At 46.8% G+C, this 19,103-nt stretch overlaps 1 protein-coding gene across 2 annotated transcripts in view; it reads right to left on the bottom strand.

Annotated features, from left to right (window-relative positions):
* The window catches only part of ankrd50l (ankyrin repeat domain 50-like), a 31,566-nt gene extending 14,624 nt beyond the window's left edge, over nt 1-16,942 (bottom strand). The window contains exons 1-3 of one of the 2 annotated variants that reach the window (XM_063213808.1): nt 16,658-16,942; nt 12,912-13,901; nt 3,566-3,879 (exon numbers count right to left, since the gene is read on the bottom strand). In XM_063213808.1, coding sequence (XP_063069878.1) covers nt 3,566-3,879; nt 12,912-13,390 — 793 coding nt within the window. In that variant the 5' untranslated portion in view covers nt 13,391-13,901; nt 16,658-16,942. Of the gene's footprint in view, nt 1-3,565; nt 3,880-12,911; nt 13,902-14,687; nt 14,963-16,657 lie in introns of those variants that run through there. The other variant, XM_063213809.1, reaches the window with a different exon arrangement.
* Nucleotides 16,943-19,103: the final 2,161 nt, after the last annotated feature.

Below are 19,103 nucleotides of genomic sequence, written 5' to 3'. Positions count from 1 at the left end.
TGCCACAGGGGGACGTTGAGAAGGGAGAGAAAGCAGTTGGGATACAATACTATGTAAAATACGGGAAGAGAGTTTGTAGACATGTAAGGGAGAGAGTAAGTGAAGATACAAGGGAAAGGAGTTAGTAAAGATGCACGTTTCACACCGTGACCGGCTTACGCAGGTCACCCAGGCACAGACGCCGCAGGGACCCCACAGGGAAGCAGATGATAAGGGAGAGAATAATATTATAATGATTATAATAATGACTTAGATGGATATAGCGCCATTCAAGTAACCCAAGGTCGCTTTACAAAAGGAGATGGGGCTAGGGAATAAAGGGGGGAGAGAGAGGGGAGGGGATAGAGTGGAGTTGGGGGGGCAGGGTGGTTAAGGACCATAGGCATCAGTGAATAAGTGTGATTTCAGGTTCAGGTAGAAGGGAGCTAGAAAAGATATGGGTTACAGAAAACAGTCTATGGGGACAAATCCTCTTAAATAACCAAGAACGTGTTTTTGCTCCAGTTTGGTCCTTAACATTTTGTGCACATTCAAATGACCACAAATTCTTCAAATATTATCAGATTAACACAGGTGGCCCAGGCACAACCTCTGGAAACCCTGCAGGAGAAGATTTAGTACCGATGCAAGGGAAAAAGATGGTAGATTAGAGAAGATGAAACGGTTTGCCGCTTGCAAAATTTTACGAAGAGCCTAGTGCACAGGATGACTTCATATTCCATTAGATGACTCAAGCTTATAATAGTAAGTATATAATAATTAAATATAACCGACACAAAGGACGCAGGAAATGCACTTCTGTCATATTCCTCAATCAGGCAAAAACAAACAGGAAATGGAACTGTCCCTTTTGCCTCCCTCTTCCATTAGTTCAACATGTTTTTCCGTTGAAGAAGAAAAGCCCACGGACTGTACACAAAGTCCAGTGGTTGTTGCAAGGTTCAAAGAAATGTAACGAGCCAGCCAGATTGCACCCACAATGTGATAATGAGTTCTCAAAATACAGATGATTCAGAAAATCCAAGACCAGTGTAGGCAACAAGACGAAAGCACACAACTTCCATACACTGTAAAAATACACATATACACGCATGCACGCACGCGCAAACACAGCAGCAGAAGTACAATCAATGGTCATACAAGCAAAGTGAAGTGGTGCAGATTATGTGTACAAGGTGCAAGAGTAAAGTGCCAGTGGCATGTTGAAAGAAATGTTCATAGAATGTCCTCCAGTGACCTTGAAATCATCATGTGGTTTTCTTCAGTGTGTTGATGAGTCTGATGGCTTGTGGAAAGAAGCTGCTACCGAGTAGCCTGGGAACTGCCTTTAGTTCTACACAATCGTTCCGATCTGAAAGACTCACTTGATTAGGTCTGGTGGTAACCAGACATGTTACTCAGGAGGAGTACAAGGGATGTATGGAGAACATAGTTACACGACGTAGCTTTATAATTTGGTACGTTTGCTCGCCAACAAGGCCTCCTCGGAAACACATTCCTTTCCCTGTGAGCCTCCGCTATAAAAGCCTAGCCTACAGTACCTCTGGCCAATTAAGGTTTGATGATGGTTACCCCACGGTTTCTGCAAGTGGAAACATCAAAGGGCATTCCATATTTGCATTGGCTCTAATTAAGGTAGGCAGGGAGTGCGCGTCGCACTATTCTACCCTCCGGAAACGAAGGTATACCTCTAGCGAGAGTAGTTCCACTCCGCTGTTTCTTGTGTTCCGCCAGTTCTCCGGGCGGCTTTAGCTGCTTTTTAAACGCTTTATTTGCATGGCCCCGTGAAGCTCCAGAGAGCTCCACAGAACCTCGGCTAAACCGGCAAGGGCCTTTAAAATGTCCTCCGAAAAAAGAAAAAGAAAAACGAAGATGACCTCCTTTTTATGATACAAAAAAAAAAAGTTTTAGGGAGGGGGGGTGCGTCAAAAACTTTGAAAACTGATGATCTTATTTACTTCAGGCATAGGTCTGCTCCACTTTCTATTTCTGTGAGCCCCCAATTATTTCAGTACACACCGTCATATATCACCCCACCTGTGTGTGTGTGTGTGTGTGTGTGTGTGTGTGTGTGTGTGTGTGTGTGTGTGTGTGTGTGTGTGTGTGTGTGTGTGTGTGTGTGTGTGTGTGTGTGTGTGTGTGTGTGTGTGCGTGTGTGTGCGTGTGTGTGTGTGTGTGTGTGCGTGCGTGTGTGTGTGTGTGTCCCCTTTCCTGTGTGCATTTCTTTCTCTTCCTCCATTTCTCTGTGTGTGAAAATGCTTACTGTATATAATTCCATTAAGCCTCCTGTGACTGTGTATTGTATTCCTGTGTCCTTTTCAGGAAGAGTCGGTGCAGTACAGTACTGCCACTGCACTCGCACTGCACTGTAAATGCATCGCACTGCACTGTATGTGCTGCTAGCGGGGGAAAACAACCTGAGAGCCAGGGCTGTAGTCAAGTCCACCTTTGTAGAGTCCAAGACAAGTCCAATACCAGAATAATCAAGTCCGAGTCCAAAGAGGTTCGAGTCCGAGACCAGACCGAGTCCAAAAGGATTAGTCCAAGTCAAGTCCGAGTCACATGTCGGTCAGTGTTAAACAATGAAAAGGATGAATTTCAATAATGTGAACCTTTGAAGGTAACCTATATGCCATGGATGTGCTTGTTAATAACTTGTTTGTTATTGGATTTCAAATTCCACTTTAGGATCTATGATGGCCAGTGTTTTAAAAATAATAATAACAGACCCGGGCGAGTCAAAAAGCCCAATTTGGCAAGACCAATGTCCGAGTCCAAGACAAGTCCAAGTCCAAACAATACCGAGTCCGAGACAAGTCTAAGTCAGCAAAAAATTGACTTGAGTCCGGACTCGGGCCGAGTCCGGACTCGAGTACTACAGCCCTGCTGATAGCGGTGCCATACATGCAGGGCTGGCCTGGGATGAAAAATCAGGCCGGGCATTTTTTGTAGCCAAGACCGGTCCGACAGGCATTGAGACAATGAAGCCTGTGACAACATTTGACAACATCAGTCATCTATTATGGTTTACTTTGAGCACAACCGCCAAAATGAATATTTAAATCTGACTAGGAGAGTTCAGCCGTAGCGGCATGAGGACCGATACAACTACATTGAGGGGAGGAGCAGGCCAAATTCATCGACAGTCCTCCGGGCAAATGCCCTGTAAGCCTTATAGCCAATCCAGCTATGAGCAAGGAGGTACTAGAGATAGGAGGGTTTACAGACGTCATCGGCGTGTAGTACGGAATGATGGCGAGGGGAGTCCAAATTTTTTCTTCTACGGTCAAATTGCAAGCATGGTAAAGTGCAATGCCACTACCGCCAGGGTCGGAGTGTAGAACAGGTCATAGGACACTGAATGTTTGTCAGCTGTCCTTAATTATTCCCCGCAATTACTGCTGACCAAGAGCTACAGTTAATTCTGTATCAGTGCAGTGTCTTCAAGTATAGAAATCTATTAGTTCTATGGTATTTAAGCAACGCCCTCGTACCACACCATGGCCAATGCATTTTCCATTGAGTGATATGTCTTATCCAATCTACGTTCTTTGGCTATGAGTACCTGAGAACATCTTGCAGAGAGCCCTGTTCTGGCGGCGAGCGGAGCACACCAGCAGGAGCCATCTGGGCAGGAGGTGGAGGTGTCTGGACAGCAGCTCGGCGATGGAGCCGCTCCGACTGGCCATGATGGGGGAGGTGTGGGAGGAGGAGGAGGTAGAGGTGGAGGAGGAGGCCGGCGTTGACGTGGTCGTCAGGCCCCCACCACCACCACCGCCCTCCCTGAGACCAGACCCATAGCCGGAGTCCAGGGAGTCCACCAGCACAAACACACTCTGGGGTGGAGTGGGGAGGTCTGACAGCGGCTCCAGAAAAGCCCTGCAGAGAGAGAGAGAGAGAGAGAGAGAGAGAGAGAGAGAGAGAGAGAGAGAGAGAGAGAGAAAGAGAGAGAGAGAGAGAGATAGAGAGAGAGAGAGAGAGAGAGAGAGAGAGAGAGAGAGAGAGAGAGATTGATATCAATACTGTATGAATAAATGAATGAGATTAATGCATGAAAGAGATTAATGATTGAATGTTCATTATGTTTTGCGCTTTGGCAATGTAATCACTATTTGTCATGCCAATAAAGCTTCTTGAACTGAACTGAACTGGAGAGAGAGAGAGAGAGAGAGAGAGAGAGAGAGAGAGAGAGAGAGAGAGAGAGAGAGAGAGAGAGAGAGAGAGAGAGAGAGAGAGAGAGAGAGAGAGAGAGAGAGAGAGAGAGAGAGAGAAAGAGAGAGAGAGAGAGAGAGAGAGAGAGAACCCGAGAAGGAAAGAGAGAGTTAATGATTTTATTGCATAAGGCTGGCCACAGGATGTTGCCTTCAATATCTGTAAAAGTAAACCATTATCACAACGATGACAACTCCCTATCTTACTTTACAAGGCAAAGGATTAAGGTTTTGCTGATGTCTAAGTGTGCTCAGTCTAGTGTGTTTCTAAGCCTTTTAAAGCTGGTGAAGGGGAACTGCAAAGTGAAAAGGCGAGTGAGCTCAGAAATATGCATGACCTAGATGTTGGATTCGGACCAGAACAAAGAACTGAAACAAAGAAGAGAGAAAAAAAAATCAAAAGCCCACGTGCTGCACCTCACTACAGAACGCAACCTGCACCTATGACCAAGAAACAGACTGGAGAGAGAGAGAGAGAGGCAAGGACAAAGAGAGAGACCGACAGTAGGGAAAGCAAGAGAGAGAGAGAGAGTGAGAGAGAGAGAGGGAGGGAAAAAAAGAATTTGCCTGCAAGCTTCCCTGCAGCCTCTCAGCCACCTGCTGCTTTCCGCCAGCTCTCGCTTCTCGTTTCTCTCTTCCTCATCCTTTCCACTCCTCCGCATTTTCTCCCTCCCTCCCTCCCTCCCTCCTTCGTCCTTCCCATCCCCTCCACCTCTCCTTCCCCCCCAGCCCTTGAGGGAGAAGCCTGGTGGTGTGGAGTGTGGTGTGATGCTGTGACTCAGACCCAAGGAAGCTGTGGGATTTCCTGGTCTCTACCCGCCCGGGCTGACTGACTGAGCGAGCACATTTGAAACACACAGGGCTGGGCTCGGATAAAAAATCAGACCGGGCGTTTTCAGCCAAGACCTGTCCGCCAGGCATTGACAGAGGCAATGAAGCCTGTGACAACATTTTAGCCATCTATTACAAGCTATTTTCACCACTACAGCCAAAATGAATCTTTAAATCTGACTCCGAGAGGTCAGCTGTAGTGGCATGAGGACTGATATCACTGCATTGAGGGGAGGACCAGGCCAAAATCATCATCAGTCCATCAGGCAAATGCCCTGAATGCCTTATGACCAATCCAGCTATGCACACAGGCGAGGCAAGGCAAGGAGCATAGATAGGCAGGGCTTGACACTGGCACCGGCCAAATGCTGGTAAAACTTGGTTGTGGCAGGTAACAATTTCAGTCTCATTAGCCAATTTGGCAGGTAGCTTATTCTATGGTATGACATCAGAATAGCGTATATTCTGCACTTTGCCCCTTTTGTATCAATTGTTTGTACAAAGTTCAAGAAAAAGGTCAGTTACTCAAGTTTCTATTTGTTTGTTTTATTTCCATGTAAAAACCCATGCACTCATCTTCTTGCTTTAAGCAACCCCATATTCTGAGGTTAGATGTACAATGTCATGATTAAAAAAACAAAAAGAAAAACAAAATAAACTATTATGGCTAGTAGAAAAACTGGATGGCTAGTGAATCGGGAAAACCACTAGCCACATTGGCCAGCAAACGAAAAAGTTAATGTCAAGCCCTGTAGATAGGCCTATGGGGTAGGGTAGGGTATGGGAGGGAATTTGTTGCGGCACGCGTGGCTGGCTGGCTGCCTCTCTCATTTCCCTCCGAGCTTTACTGTACATATACTATACTATACGGTACACAACACCAATATAACCTCCCTGAAGTCCGAAGATGACTGGTTTGGTTTCAACTGCCGCCGTGCCTTATCAAATGTAATTCCGTTGAAGCGTTTTATGCCATCCGATGCCGCTGGCTTTTACTGCCACCATAACACCGTGACACCCACCAACCGACTGCCTAATGAGAGACGGCTTGTCAGATGGCATGCGCTTACATTTCTGTAATTATTATAACTCTTGGCAGCCTTCCACTACAGACAGACAGTCAGACAGTTAGACAGACAGGGCAAACAGACAGGCAGCGAGACAGACAAGACAAATAGGCTGATGGATTCAGTAGATTAACGTCTCTCTCCACCCATATGGCAAATGCTGATCTGGCTGTGCTAATGGATTCACTTCCGGTTGTCTTGTTCTTTTTTCTGCTGTAGTATTGCCATTGGCAAATAATTCTGTGCTGGTAAACAGCAAAAGTGTGTGTGTGTGTTCTCTGAAAAACAGTGGGGGGGGGGAATAAAGAGGATTCAGACGAGACAAAACAACCCGAGGCGAAAAACAAGAAAGATCTGAAGGGAACAACATTTGTTGCAGGCTGCTTCTCTCTGACTAATCAAGACGACTAAACGCTTTAGCTGGTGGTGCTGCTGCTGCTGTTGCGCAAACTTGCTGCAAACTGGAGTGAGCAACAATTCAGGCGAGAGCGCCTATTAATCATTAACTCACATCTATCTATCTCCCATCAACCCCCACGTCCCTTATCTCCCTTCCAGTGACATTTGATAAAAGGGAGCGCACCCTTTCTGTACACATTCCAGTGGTGCGGGGGAAGGCTCCTTTTTAATTGACTGTTTGTCTATTTGCACGTGGTCTCTCTGGGCCGTCTCTGGTGAAACACCCAAGTACAGTAGGAGTCACTGATTTAGTACCAGGGTTTTCTTGACTGCAACATGCAAGGCTCTTGCAAGGTTTGAGCTATCTCCCATTGATTGGCCACGCATTCACAACTTGGAATTCTCATGGAGGTTGCATCATATGCGCTTGGAAGGGGAGAAAATAATCTTTTTTGGACAGAGAAAACTGTTGGACATGAGACATGGGTTAGTATTGGGATATGAATGACTCCAGGTAAGGGTTTTGAGGCCGTGCTCCATCCTGGGTCCCTAAAGACGGTACAGTATGGACGGTTCAGGCGATTTAGCGCACTGCACCACAGCACCCCGTGAACATGAACTTCTTCCTCCAGGCCCTCCAGGATTCTTCACCATTGCGGGACAGGGCGAATTATGACATTCCAGTTTCTAACTCCACAAAAAGAGGGCAGAAAGACTTGAAAAAAATAGGGAGTAACATAGTTAAAGGATCTATCAAACAGCTTCCTGTGCACAGGAAGTGCATTTCTAGTTGTATTATTAGTTCTGGTCACCTTAGTCCAAAGGTGGACAAACCGGATTGAGATACTGACTCCTTTCCTGCTACTGCTTTTGTCTGTACGCTCCGTAGAGATCAGCTGGACATTTACCTCACCAGGTGAATACACCGGCGGCGACAAAATCAAGCCACAGAGAATCGCTGGACTGTGCAGCAAGAGCGATTCGAGCGATAGAAGCAACAGAGTAGGCTACTATGTCCGTTAAAAACAGAATGCAAGCATTCCAACATTCCTATTGGCTGTGGCGGCTGTTGGCGAAACGCATCATAGCTCATTTACATTATATTCACTCAAGTCCAACTACAAACTGTCGCTCAAGTCGCTCCAATCGCATCTCGTCGCCCAAATGGCTTTTGTCTCTTTTGTCGCCAGCGACTCAATCCAAAGGCAATTACGTCATGTCTGGTCTATTTGTGCCTTTATGTAGTGATCAGCTAGTGATCTAGCTACAACATATGAAGGAACTTCACCATCTGAACCTAGCATGTCTGCCTCTGGGTTTTTTCACTGTTAGTGTTTGTATATTCCCATGCTTGTCTATGCCACATCATCCCTCATAAAAATACCTGAAAATCAACTTTTCCCGTTAAGTTTTTTTTTGCCACTATGACATTTGGATGATATGGACTGAAGCTGGGATGTCTGCCTGGGGACTTGTTTTTCGGGAGAGTGTTTCTCAGGTTTTTCATCTTCAGGCCGGCCCGGTCACCTTTTGGCAGGCTGCACAACACCTCACACCTGGCTCAGCACTAAATGATGTCCAGTCACCCTCATCACTCATGCACCTTGTGGGCCAGAGTAATGCTGCGCTGTCAAACAAAGACACCCTCAGGGGCTATAGCTGACCGGAAAGAATGGAGGATGTTTGTTTACCAGAGAGAGAGAGAGAGAGAGAGAGAGAGAGAGAGAGAGAGAGAGAGAGAGAGAGAGAGAGAGACAGAGAAAGAGAAAGAGAAAGAGAAAGAGAGAGAGAATGTGTGAAGATGCTGACCCCCTGAGCACCTCCTGGGTAGTCCAGAGAGAAAGAGACAGAAAAAGAGAGAGAGAGAGAGAGAGAGAGAGAGAGAGAGAGAGAGAGAGAGAGAGAGAGAGAGATGATGATGACGACGACAGGGTCCGGCTGTACCAGACCAGTGATTAACCCGTGTGGCTGAGGGCGAGTCTCTCTTTTGTCCAGTCGGGGCACAGCTCAGATCAGCAGCTCAGCTCAGCAGCCCAGCTCAGCTCAGCGCCTTCGGCGGCGACAGACAAACAAGCTGATTTACTGCGACAGATAAACACCGTGCTCGCAAGACAGTTCAAATGAACAGCTGACCACTTCTGCTGCAGTCAGGTCTCTGGCCAAAATGATAGGATAGGGGGTCCTGACTGCATGCGTCTGGACACGTGCACTTGTGCGTGTGCGTGTGCGTGTGCGTGTGTGTGTGTGTGTGTGAGAGAGAGAGAGAGAGAGAGAGAGAGAGAGAGAGAGAGAGAGAGAGAGAGAGAGAGAGAGACAGACAGACAGACAGACAGACAGACAGACAGACAGACAGATAGTGCTGTATATGTGTGTGTTTGTATCAGGGCTGACACTGGCACTAGCCAACCGGTCAAATTCTGGTGAAACTTGGCTTTGGCTAGTAATACTTTCAGTGTCACTAGCCAATTCGGCTGGCAGTTTATTCCTTGGTATGACATACGCATCATAGTAGCCACCATAGTAGCCATAGTATTTTGTCGTTTGCCCCTTGTATATCAATTGTTTGTATTTAAGTTCAAGACAAAACTCAGTAACTCAGTTTCTATTTGCTTGACATACTTCCATGTAGAAAGCTCATATTGCTTTAGAATCTCATCTTCTTAGGTTAGATGTACGCCATCATAATGAAGGAAAAAAACGATGTAAAATCTGTGGCTAGTGCAATACCTGAATGGCTAGTGACTCGAGAAAACCACTAGCCACAGTGGCCGGTGGGTGAAAAAAAAGTTAATGTCAAGCCCTGGTTTGTATGTGTCTGCTGTTTGTAGATGTTTCTGTGGTAGCCTCATAATGCACACCGCACCACCAGTGGCAGGCTGTAATAGCAGAGATTCTGTAGCCCCTTAATGCGCGCCGTACCTCCTGTGGCACGCTGTAATAGACATTGGAAGTTAACTACTATAGCACTACAATACTATGATAGTGCAAGGGGCCTTAAGTAATACATTACGACTTGGTCATTGCCATACTGGTAACAGCTTATTTATAATGCCGTGTCTTAAGGGGTTAAGTATATAGAGATATGCCAGTGTAATAGGTTGCTATGGGCACCTAACATGACCAGGTTCCGGTCTGCCTAAAGGGGCGTGTCATAATACTCCTAGCATTGAATAGAACAGTCCTTAGGTCTGCTTAGGTCTGCCTAAAGGGGGATTTTCCCCCCTCCCCCTTGCAATTATAGAACCCGGAAACAATGGGCCAATGGAACCTCTCTCTCTCTACTCTCTCTGGTAATAGGCATTTAAGGGCTGATTACCACAGTATTACAATACTATGACATAACACAGGGCCTTCAGTAATGCACTATGACTTGGTCATCGCCAATCTGGTAACAGCAAATTCATAACGCTGTGTTTTAATGGGTTAAATAAGGCCTTATACAATCCTTAGACTTAGGCAGAGAAAACCACAGCCAAGTGTCTACATACGTATGTGTCCCTGAGTCCCTCTGAGTCTCCCTTGAGCCAAATCAGCAGTTAGTGTGTGCACTAATGACGGCCTAAACAAAAACAACACTGTGTGCTGTCTGTCCTGGCCAGGCCACAAACAGGCAGACATAGCAGGGAACAGCTGCTGGAGCACCACTCCTTTTCAAGTCACAGCCAAGCCTCTGCCCTTGTGTTTACAGTGCAGTCGGTCGCACAGACGCGCTGGTAGTACACACACACACACACACACACACACACACACACACACACACACACACACACACACACACACACACACACACACACACACACACACACACACACACACACACACACACACTTACAGACAGACATACAGTATGTACCTCTGTTTACAATGCACACACAGACACAGACACAGACACAGATATAGACACACACACACACACTTACAGACGGACATATACAGCATGAACCTCTGCCCTTTTGTTTGCAATGCACACACACACACACACACACACACACACACACACACACACACACACACACACACACACACACACACACACACACACACACACACACGCACGCACGCGCGCGCGCGCGCGCGCGCACGCATACACACACACACACACACCACAGACCTACGTATGTGTACACAAATAGACCCTCTCTCAGCCATTTGTCAGTATGTGAGGGCAGTGTGGAATGTGGGCCTAAACTTTTGGCCCATGCTCAGAGCAAACACAGGGGGCCAGCGCAAATGTCCAGCAGCCACGCTAACGCTAAAATGTCGAAGGGAAATGTGTACAGGTAGCCCCATAATGTAAGCCGTACCATCTGAGGCACGGTGTAATAGACATTGATAGGTTAATTACCATAGTACTACTCTACTATGACGTAACACAGAAATGCAGCAATGCACTACGACTCGGTCATTGCAATTCTGGTAACAACAAGTTTACAATTCCATGTTTTAACGGGTTAAAAGACAAAAGGGCCGAAGAAAAATAACAACAGCTCGAGAGAAGATGAAAGTGTTTGAAAGTGTGTGCGTTTGTGTGTGTGTGCGTGCGTCCGTGCCTGCCTGCGCCCGTGTCATCGCAAGCTAGAAGAGTGAGTGACACCCACACGTGATAGTGGCGACCTCACTGGCTGCTACAGCTCACCTTACTCAGAGCTAGTAGACTCTTTCCTCTGTTGTCATTATGTGCTTGAGATCTCTCTCTCTCTCTCTCTCTCTCTCTCTCTCTCTCTCTCTCTCTCTCTCTCTCTCTCTCTCCCCTAACGAACTGTTGTAAATAGCATTCTTTCATTCATTCAGACTAGTGCCCTATTGTGTGCGCTGTGAATGGCACGTATTATGGGCTAAAAGAGGTAGCGGGAGAAGACAGAGGGGGGATATACAAATATAAAAAGCCAGAGAGCCAGAACAATTGTGCCTTTCCTGCCTGTCACGTCCATAAAGGGGGAGAGAGAGAGAGAGAGAAAGAGAGAGAGAGAGAGAGAGAAAGAGAGAGAGAGAGAGAGAGAGAGAGAGAGAGCGAGAGAGAGGCACACAGCTTTCACTCTGACAGTCCATACCGGTAGGAATCGAACGCATGCAAATAGGAGACCAAGAGACCAAAAAAAACCATTATTTTCAACTTGCGCACAGTGTATGTATCTTCAAACTGACCCAAGAGAAAAGAGGATTAAAAATATACTTAAGACGGAGGCCTGACCAACCACACTGCCAAGTATACAGTATACTGTGAAGATTAACACATCAAGTCACTGATCCTGCCTGTTATGTACCCTGAACGGAAAAGCAGGCCTTACATACCATCAGATTAAGGAAGGAAACTGAAAAGGGGGAATTCTTAACGTGAGTAAGCCTCATTCCCCACTATACTGTTCAATAGGGCTGTAACGATATTGAATCAAATCAAGAAATCGTGATGGGCCTACACACCGTCACAATACTGTATTGTGATGCAGGAAGACAATATTTGCAATTTGCAATTAAAATGTAAACGCACTGATGACACTCTCATAAATTACACAATTGGAATACAATAATGCAAAGAATAGAAGTGAAGACAACAACACTAAGTAAACATCACTCTGATACCGATAGTAAACATCCTCACTCCAAGACCATCTATACAAGTGCTCCACTTTGGGAGATTCGAGACAATCTTGTACTCGGTTTCACGAGTCAATATCGTCATATCGGCCACCCCAAGTTGGGTATATCGTTACAGCCCTTCTGATCAGACCACGGGTGATGTATTGATTTACAGGCCAATGGTGCACTGTACACCAGAGCTTTGATATCACAAGCAGAATGAAGAAACCATGTTCCTTGTTTCCCTGCTAAGATGCAATACCCTTTGAAGTGTAGCGCAATCCGTGCTGTATATGTGAACACATGAAGCACTGCATGAATGCATTACGGTTACAAAAGAAAACGTTGTAAGCGATGACGTGAGGAGAGCAATCACCGGGTCATCACGTCAACATTTGAATGCAGAGTTGATTCAGCACTATGAGTGTTATATTCGAGTGTTACAGTAACACTGCAAAATTTACTGTAGGCTACTATCAAATGACAGTAGGCAAGGGTATTATTGTTACCTTCTGGATGTTAGAAGAATAAGTAGGTGGGCCGTGGGCCTAAAAAGTACAGTTCGCACTGTAGCTTCGCACACTGAATAAGACTCTCGAGCACAGAGATTGTTGATGATGGCATATTGATTGATGCACATTGATGATGGCATAAACCTGAAACGTCTGCTCTACTCTGCTCTGAGAAAAATAAAAACAAAACTGGTCCTTGACCTTAGTGTCTTATTCAGTGTGCTCCTCGACCTGCTTTGAACGCTTTGAACTATCAAATGACAGTGACACTAACATTAGTCAAATAATAACGATATATAGCAAACAAAAAATACCTTCTGAAGGTGTCGTCCGGATCTCGCTGGCAGTGCAGAGGCTCCAGGGTGGGCGCCACGTCGGGGCTGCCCAGCGCGTGTGCATACGCCGGGGGCAGGAGCGCGCTGGCCCTGGCCTGCTCCACCAGGCTGAGGACGAACCTCCAGACGGCCACGCTACCCTCGTCCTCCCGCTGGCAGAAGTGCCAGGCCAGGCAGCGCGGCGCCAGGCCCGAGGCCCTGCCCGCCGCCGACTGGGGCCACACCAGCTCCGTGCACAGAGCCGTCTTGCCCGCGCCGGGGCCGCCTGTCATTAGCACTCCCACCGCGGCTGCCGATGCCGATGCGGACGATGACACCAGTCGGCTCTCCCCACCGCCACCTAATCCGCCGCCACCACCGCCTCCACGGGCGTCCAGGCATCTCCGCAGCTTCTCCAGGGCCCACTCCCGGCAGTGGAAGTGCCGGCCCCGGAGAGGGCTGGGGCTGGGGCCCCTCATCGGGCCCTGGGAGCTGCTTTAGGACTCACTGGACAGGAGCCATGTTGGGCCACAGCGCCCATGATCTTTACACTCCTGCTTCCGAAAAAGGCTCTCTCTCTCACTCTCTCTCTCTCCCTCTATAGTTCAACGATGAAAACACAGATGATGGGTTCTCCTCTTCTGACACCGAGTCAAGACATCCCCTCCCCGGTAATCAATCAGAGAGGAAGGAAAAGGAAAAAAAATACCAGAAAGACTTTTTTTTGGCCCCGATTTGTTAAACATTCAAATGTTCAAATATTGAGCCAACTTTAGTGGCACGTCCTGATGTGACTCAGAGAAGAGGACGGGGGTTGCTGTGCCAGGCTGCGTGTCCCTGTAGAGCGTTTTTTTTCTCTCTCTCTTGTAGTCCTCAACAATGGTCGTGTCAGAAAAAGGAAAAATTCCCCTGAGTCTCCTATCGCAGCTCTTCTCTTCCTCGTCCTGGGTTGGCTGGCTGTTGGCTCTATGATCCGTTTCAGCTGCTCTCCTGTGTGAGAGAGAGAGAGAGAGAGAGAGAGAGAGAGAGAGAGAGAGAGAGAGAGAGAGACAGAGAGAGAGACAGAGATAGAGATAGAGATAGAGATAGAATGAAAGAGAGTAAGAGAATGAATGCTTTTACTATTGTGTGTGTGTGTGTGTGTGTGTGTGTGTGTGTGTGTGTGTGTGTGTGTGTGTGTGTGTGTGTGTGTGTGTGCGTGCATGCGTGTGTGTGTGTGTGTGTGCGTGCGCGTGCGCCTGTACACACACACACACACACACCAGACGACAGAGCATGCGGTAAGCACTAGTCAGATAACTACAGAATGCTTTCTCAGCAGGTGGCTCGCCTTACAACAAACCAACACACACACACACACACACACACACACACACACACACACACACACACACACACACACACACACACACACACACACACACACACACACACACACACACACACACACAGAAACTTATAACATAAAGGCAGACATGAAAACACACATGATAAAACGCTGAGGATCAGAGAACTCAAGAGATACAGATACAGATTGCTCTTTCACACTGACAGCTACAGCAGAGAGAGAGAGAGAGAGAGAGAGAGAGAGAGAGAGAGAGAGAGAGAGAGAGAGAGAGAGAGAGAGAGAGAGAGAGAGAGTGAGTGAGAGAGAGAGAGAGAGAAAGAGAGACAGAGAAAGACAAAGACAAAGAGAAAGAGAAAGAGAAAGAGACGGATACCAAGACAGAGACAGAGAGATACAGACACAGAGTCATAGATCTCAAGCACACATACTGATGGCTTTGTGTTGGTCTGCCCTCCCCACTCCCTGGTAACGCGCTCCCCTGTGTCTCTCATGTCTTTTGGCCGAACGTGCCTTATCGGTATCACTGAGTCTTGCCGCTGCTTTCTGTCTGTCAGTTCCGCCACTGTCTAAAAGCTTAGAACTACCACTCCTCTCCTCCGCCTCTACTTCCCAAACAAGTCGGCTCATTTGCTTGGCAGATTAAAAACTCCTCCTCTTTTTTTTCACCTCACACACGCACAGACACACACCCGTCCTCACTGTGCACCGGTTTGACTTGTCCTCCCTCCTCTCTCCTCCCCTTGATTCCTAACAAGCCAGGGCATGTTGCCTGTGAAGAGTCCCACACGTAAAAATGAAACCGGCAGGAGTGGAGTGGAGAGTGTGAGACTGGGAGAGAGAGAGAGAGAGAGAGAGAGAGAGAGAGAGAGAGAGAGAGAGAGAGAGAGAGAGAGAGAGTGGCAGGCGCTTGAGGAAAGAGGATAGGGTCCGCTACAGGTCAGAGTTCAGCCACAGAGGCATGCCATAATTCAGATGTCACACACACTCACTTGGGAGCTGTGGGAAGGTGTGTGTGTGTGTGTGTGTGTGCACACACGCAAGAGAGAGAGAGAGAGACACACACACACACACACACACACACACACACACACACACACACACACACACACACACACACACACACACACACTCACACACACACACACAGAGCTCATGTGGGAGTAGGACCGCGTGTTTGTGAGCGTGCGTGCGTCTGATCTAAATTTGGCTCACATGGGTGCCCTTTATTTAGGAGCAATCAAACAGCTGTTCTTCATCTGCTCTACCAGTACCATCCTCTATTCCACAACAATCAGTACCATCCTATTCCACAACAATCAGTACCTTCCTCTATTCCAACCAGCAAAGGGCTGCTGAGGCCACCGCAACAAAGAAACAATGGGTGACTCCACAGAGTTAGGAGAGAGCCAATAAGAACACTATGAATGTCATATTACTCGGTAATGTAATGTATGCATATGCCGACACAGCAAAAAATGCAGAGAATGCTGTTAACTTCAACTCTTTCAGTGTTGAATTAATATATGTGCTTTAAACCAATGGTAAATCGCAATTTCTAAGTGTTAAATGAACACTCAAGAAGAGTTTAGTTTGGGCCATATATGCTCAAATCAGTGTTGAATTTGTAGGCCTACTGTAGGTTCAACTCATCCTCTTCCATTCCGAATGATGGTCACACATTGGCCACCTGGATTTGAGATGGATCTTATCCCTAACAGGTAAAACCATTCCCCAACAATCGAACCATATTTTTTTTTTACCGTGCTACATTTCGCTGCCTGCTGACACACACACATCATTCCATTTGCCTGAGTAGGCCTATACTGAGAACAATTTACATAGTAAAAACTGCTGTGTTAATTCAACACTTCGACAGCTGTCTGGGACCAAATGCACTCTAGATGATGTTAAATGGACTCTCTGCGTGTTGAGTTAACACAGCATTTTATACCTGTTCAGGTACACCTTCGCCGGAGTCGATCAGATGACTCACCTGAACTAACATGTCACTTGAAACTCTTGCTCCCTTAGGGCTATTGTCGAGACCATTACAGTAACGTCACACCTATAGGCTACTGAAGGAAACAGAGGCATTGCTTGGCGCTGCCTGTGACCAAACTCCTGTCTCTGTCCTGTCTTCGCCGTCCGTCCGTCCTCGGCTAAACAACACCTGTGTCAGACGACCGCCGACAACAAAAGCGCTTAAAACGAAACTTGACTTCCCAAGGTTGCCACAGGTCCAGCATCATTAGGTGCTTCAAACACTACCTGTAACACGGCGCCTTCTGCTCAAACATGTTATTGGAATGATTATCCATGATCCAAAACCCCAGAAAACCACGCATCGCATAGCCTACTCGTCCATATTCCGTGAGAAAAAAATACAGAGCTTACAAACCTTTGGTTGTGATGGGCGGCAAGTAGTCCAGCAGCTATAGCTCCTCGTCTTCGATAAGCCCAGTTTCTCCTTCAAATGCCGTTTGCTTGACGATGTAGCCCGTAACACTTCATAACGTCTTTCTAGACGGAATGTTACACCGATGCGTATTAAGGTGAGATGGCACGTCAAGGCGCAGCGCACTTCTCATCGTCAAGGAGGATCCGGTTGTCATTAAAGCAGTTATTGGCTCTCCGTACTTTTACATTCTGCCCATATGAATCCCGTGCGTGTTACAGTCAAGCGTCGCCGATACGCACAACCACTACACCTCCTATTGGAGATTGCTCGCAATAGGCTACGTTTTGTGAAGTTTGTTACACAAACAGCCGCTCCATGTGCAATAGTACGAAACAATGACACCCACTCCCTAGACAATACTCAACAAGTGACTGGCTGCAAAAACATTGTTGGCGGTGCTACGACCTTGCCTTATACCCTCTCTCTAACACAGAAAGGAGAAATACAACATGTCCTGCAAGTTGTAAAGACAATTCACGAACGGTCGCAAATTTGTCATACACTTGTTTAAACATCTCGTCCCTCTTGTTTACAGTTGACGAGAAGAGACGACATACAGCTCTGCACGAGATTCGGCTGTCTGGTGTGATGTTTACATAAATAGTGGCCACGGGTTAACTTTCTGTTAAAATATGCTGGTGGCCCCTGTGAGACCGAACAATAAACATAGGCCTACGTTGGGGGATTTTTGAATGGCTTCAGTGGCAGCCTCATGTAAGAAAACAAGCTTCCTTTGGCAAAAAAAGAAGAAAAAGAACACTTCAAAACAATGGTTTGATTGTGTCATAGGAGGAAATCCTCTTCCAACAGGCTTGTTGACGGAACAGGATTCTGCAGCCCCAGCTTTTAATATGACTGAAAAAGTTGAAATGAAAAGAGGAGACAGCCTGATTCCCTTTTCTCTTCCCACCACCTGCGTTGACTCTGTAAACTTCACACGGACTCACTGACCCCTGGGATCACTGTAAAAGATGAGGCAATTGTTGAACGCACCAGCTTTGTAATGATAAACATATGATTGCTGTAGGCCTACTTTTTGGGGGGGACGAGGGTTTCTGCTATGCACTTCTTCCGGCTACAGGTGGGTGATTTTAAGGGCCCTGCACTAACCGGGACGGGCGGCCCTTGGTGGTGGTCCTCATGGGGGGGTCCCATAAAATTTCTAATAGCAGCACCCCCACCCCGTTAGACAACACTGCCCTTATCTATAGCAGTGCTTTTTTTTTAAGTGGGGGCCGGGGACCCCTTGCCTTGACAAGTTAGCAGGAAAAGTATAGCCAAACAAAACTATTAACTGAATAAATTTAATAACACACACACACGGAACGGGCAAGGGACAAAGCAACCCCCCCCCCCACCCCCCACTTCCACCTTGGGCCCAGGAGAACTGACTCCTTTGTCCCTCCCTCTTTCGCCTTCCCTGCTGCTTGCGAACTACAACCTGTTGCACAAAGCCATCATTTGACTTTTTTTATGACAGCCCTTTAGCTGCAGCTGCTGCTGTGTGGTGCTCACAGTAATTAACATGGTGATTGATGATTTAATTAAATTTGTTCATATTCCTGTCTTAATAGAAATGACTCTGCCTAATGAAGTCAGTATTCAGTATAGGGGGATTTTCATAGAGTAATACCTAATCACCTAATACTTAATTGAATATGCAGGTGCAAGCTGGGTGGTAGGCCTACACAACCTCCTTCTGGGTAGTCATGGGTAAGCAGTGTTTTGTAGTGGTTAGGGACTTGCCAGCCACTGGGGACGTCTAGATTCTAAGCTGGTTAGGGTCAGGGCCACTGACAGATTTGACCGGGGCAGAGGTGGGTGACTGGGCCAGGCAGGTTATGGGAGTCAACGACCTGCGCATGATAGCTTTGTGCAACAGGTTGTACTTCACTACAGTGGCTTAGCTTTTTGAGTCATGGCCAAGTCCAATTAATACAGTTAATATATATGTACTATATATATATATAAATTCTATAACACTTTATATATAGGCTTCATAGCTATATAATGCTATATACTGTATATACCTATATTATAACCTGTAAAGGCTTTTTGCCTTTTTATTTCTGAGACGTTAGTGGAAGAGAGAGAGGAACAAATGGGTAGAGAGACACGGGGAAGGATCGGCAAATGACCCAGGCCAGAATCGAGCCCGGCCCGCCAGTGTAGTAACCCAGTGCCCTACCGTTAGGCCATGGCCAAGGCCAAGGCCAGTTAAGATTTCTCAAATGATGTTAATGTTGACTTTTGCCTTCAGCCCCCACTAGAGGGCACTGAGTAGGCTATTGAGGACAGATGTGGCAAGCAGTACACTGATCTAGGCCTATTATAATGGTATAGTAATAAATAGGCTATAAATAGTAATTTGAAGTTTTGGAGCACA

Source organism: Engraulis encrasicolus, chromosome 13 (genome assembly GCF_034702125.1).
Source record: "Engraulis encrasicolus isolate BLACKSEA-1 chromosome 13, IST_EnEncr_1.0, whole genome shotgun sequence".
NCBI classification, from domain to species: Eukaryota; Metazoa; Chordata; class Actinopteri; order Clupeiformes; family Engraulidae; genus Engraulis; species Engraulis encrasicolus.
This window is presented reverse-complemented; position numbering and strand designations above follow the sequence as displayed.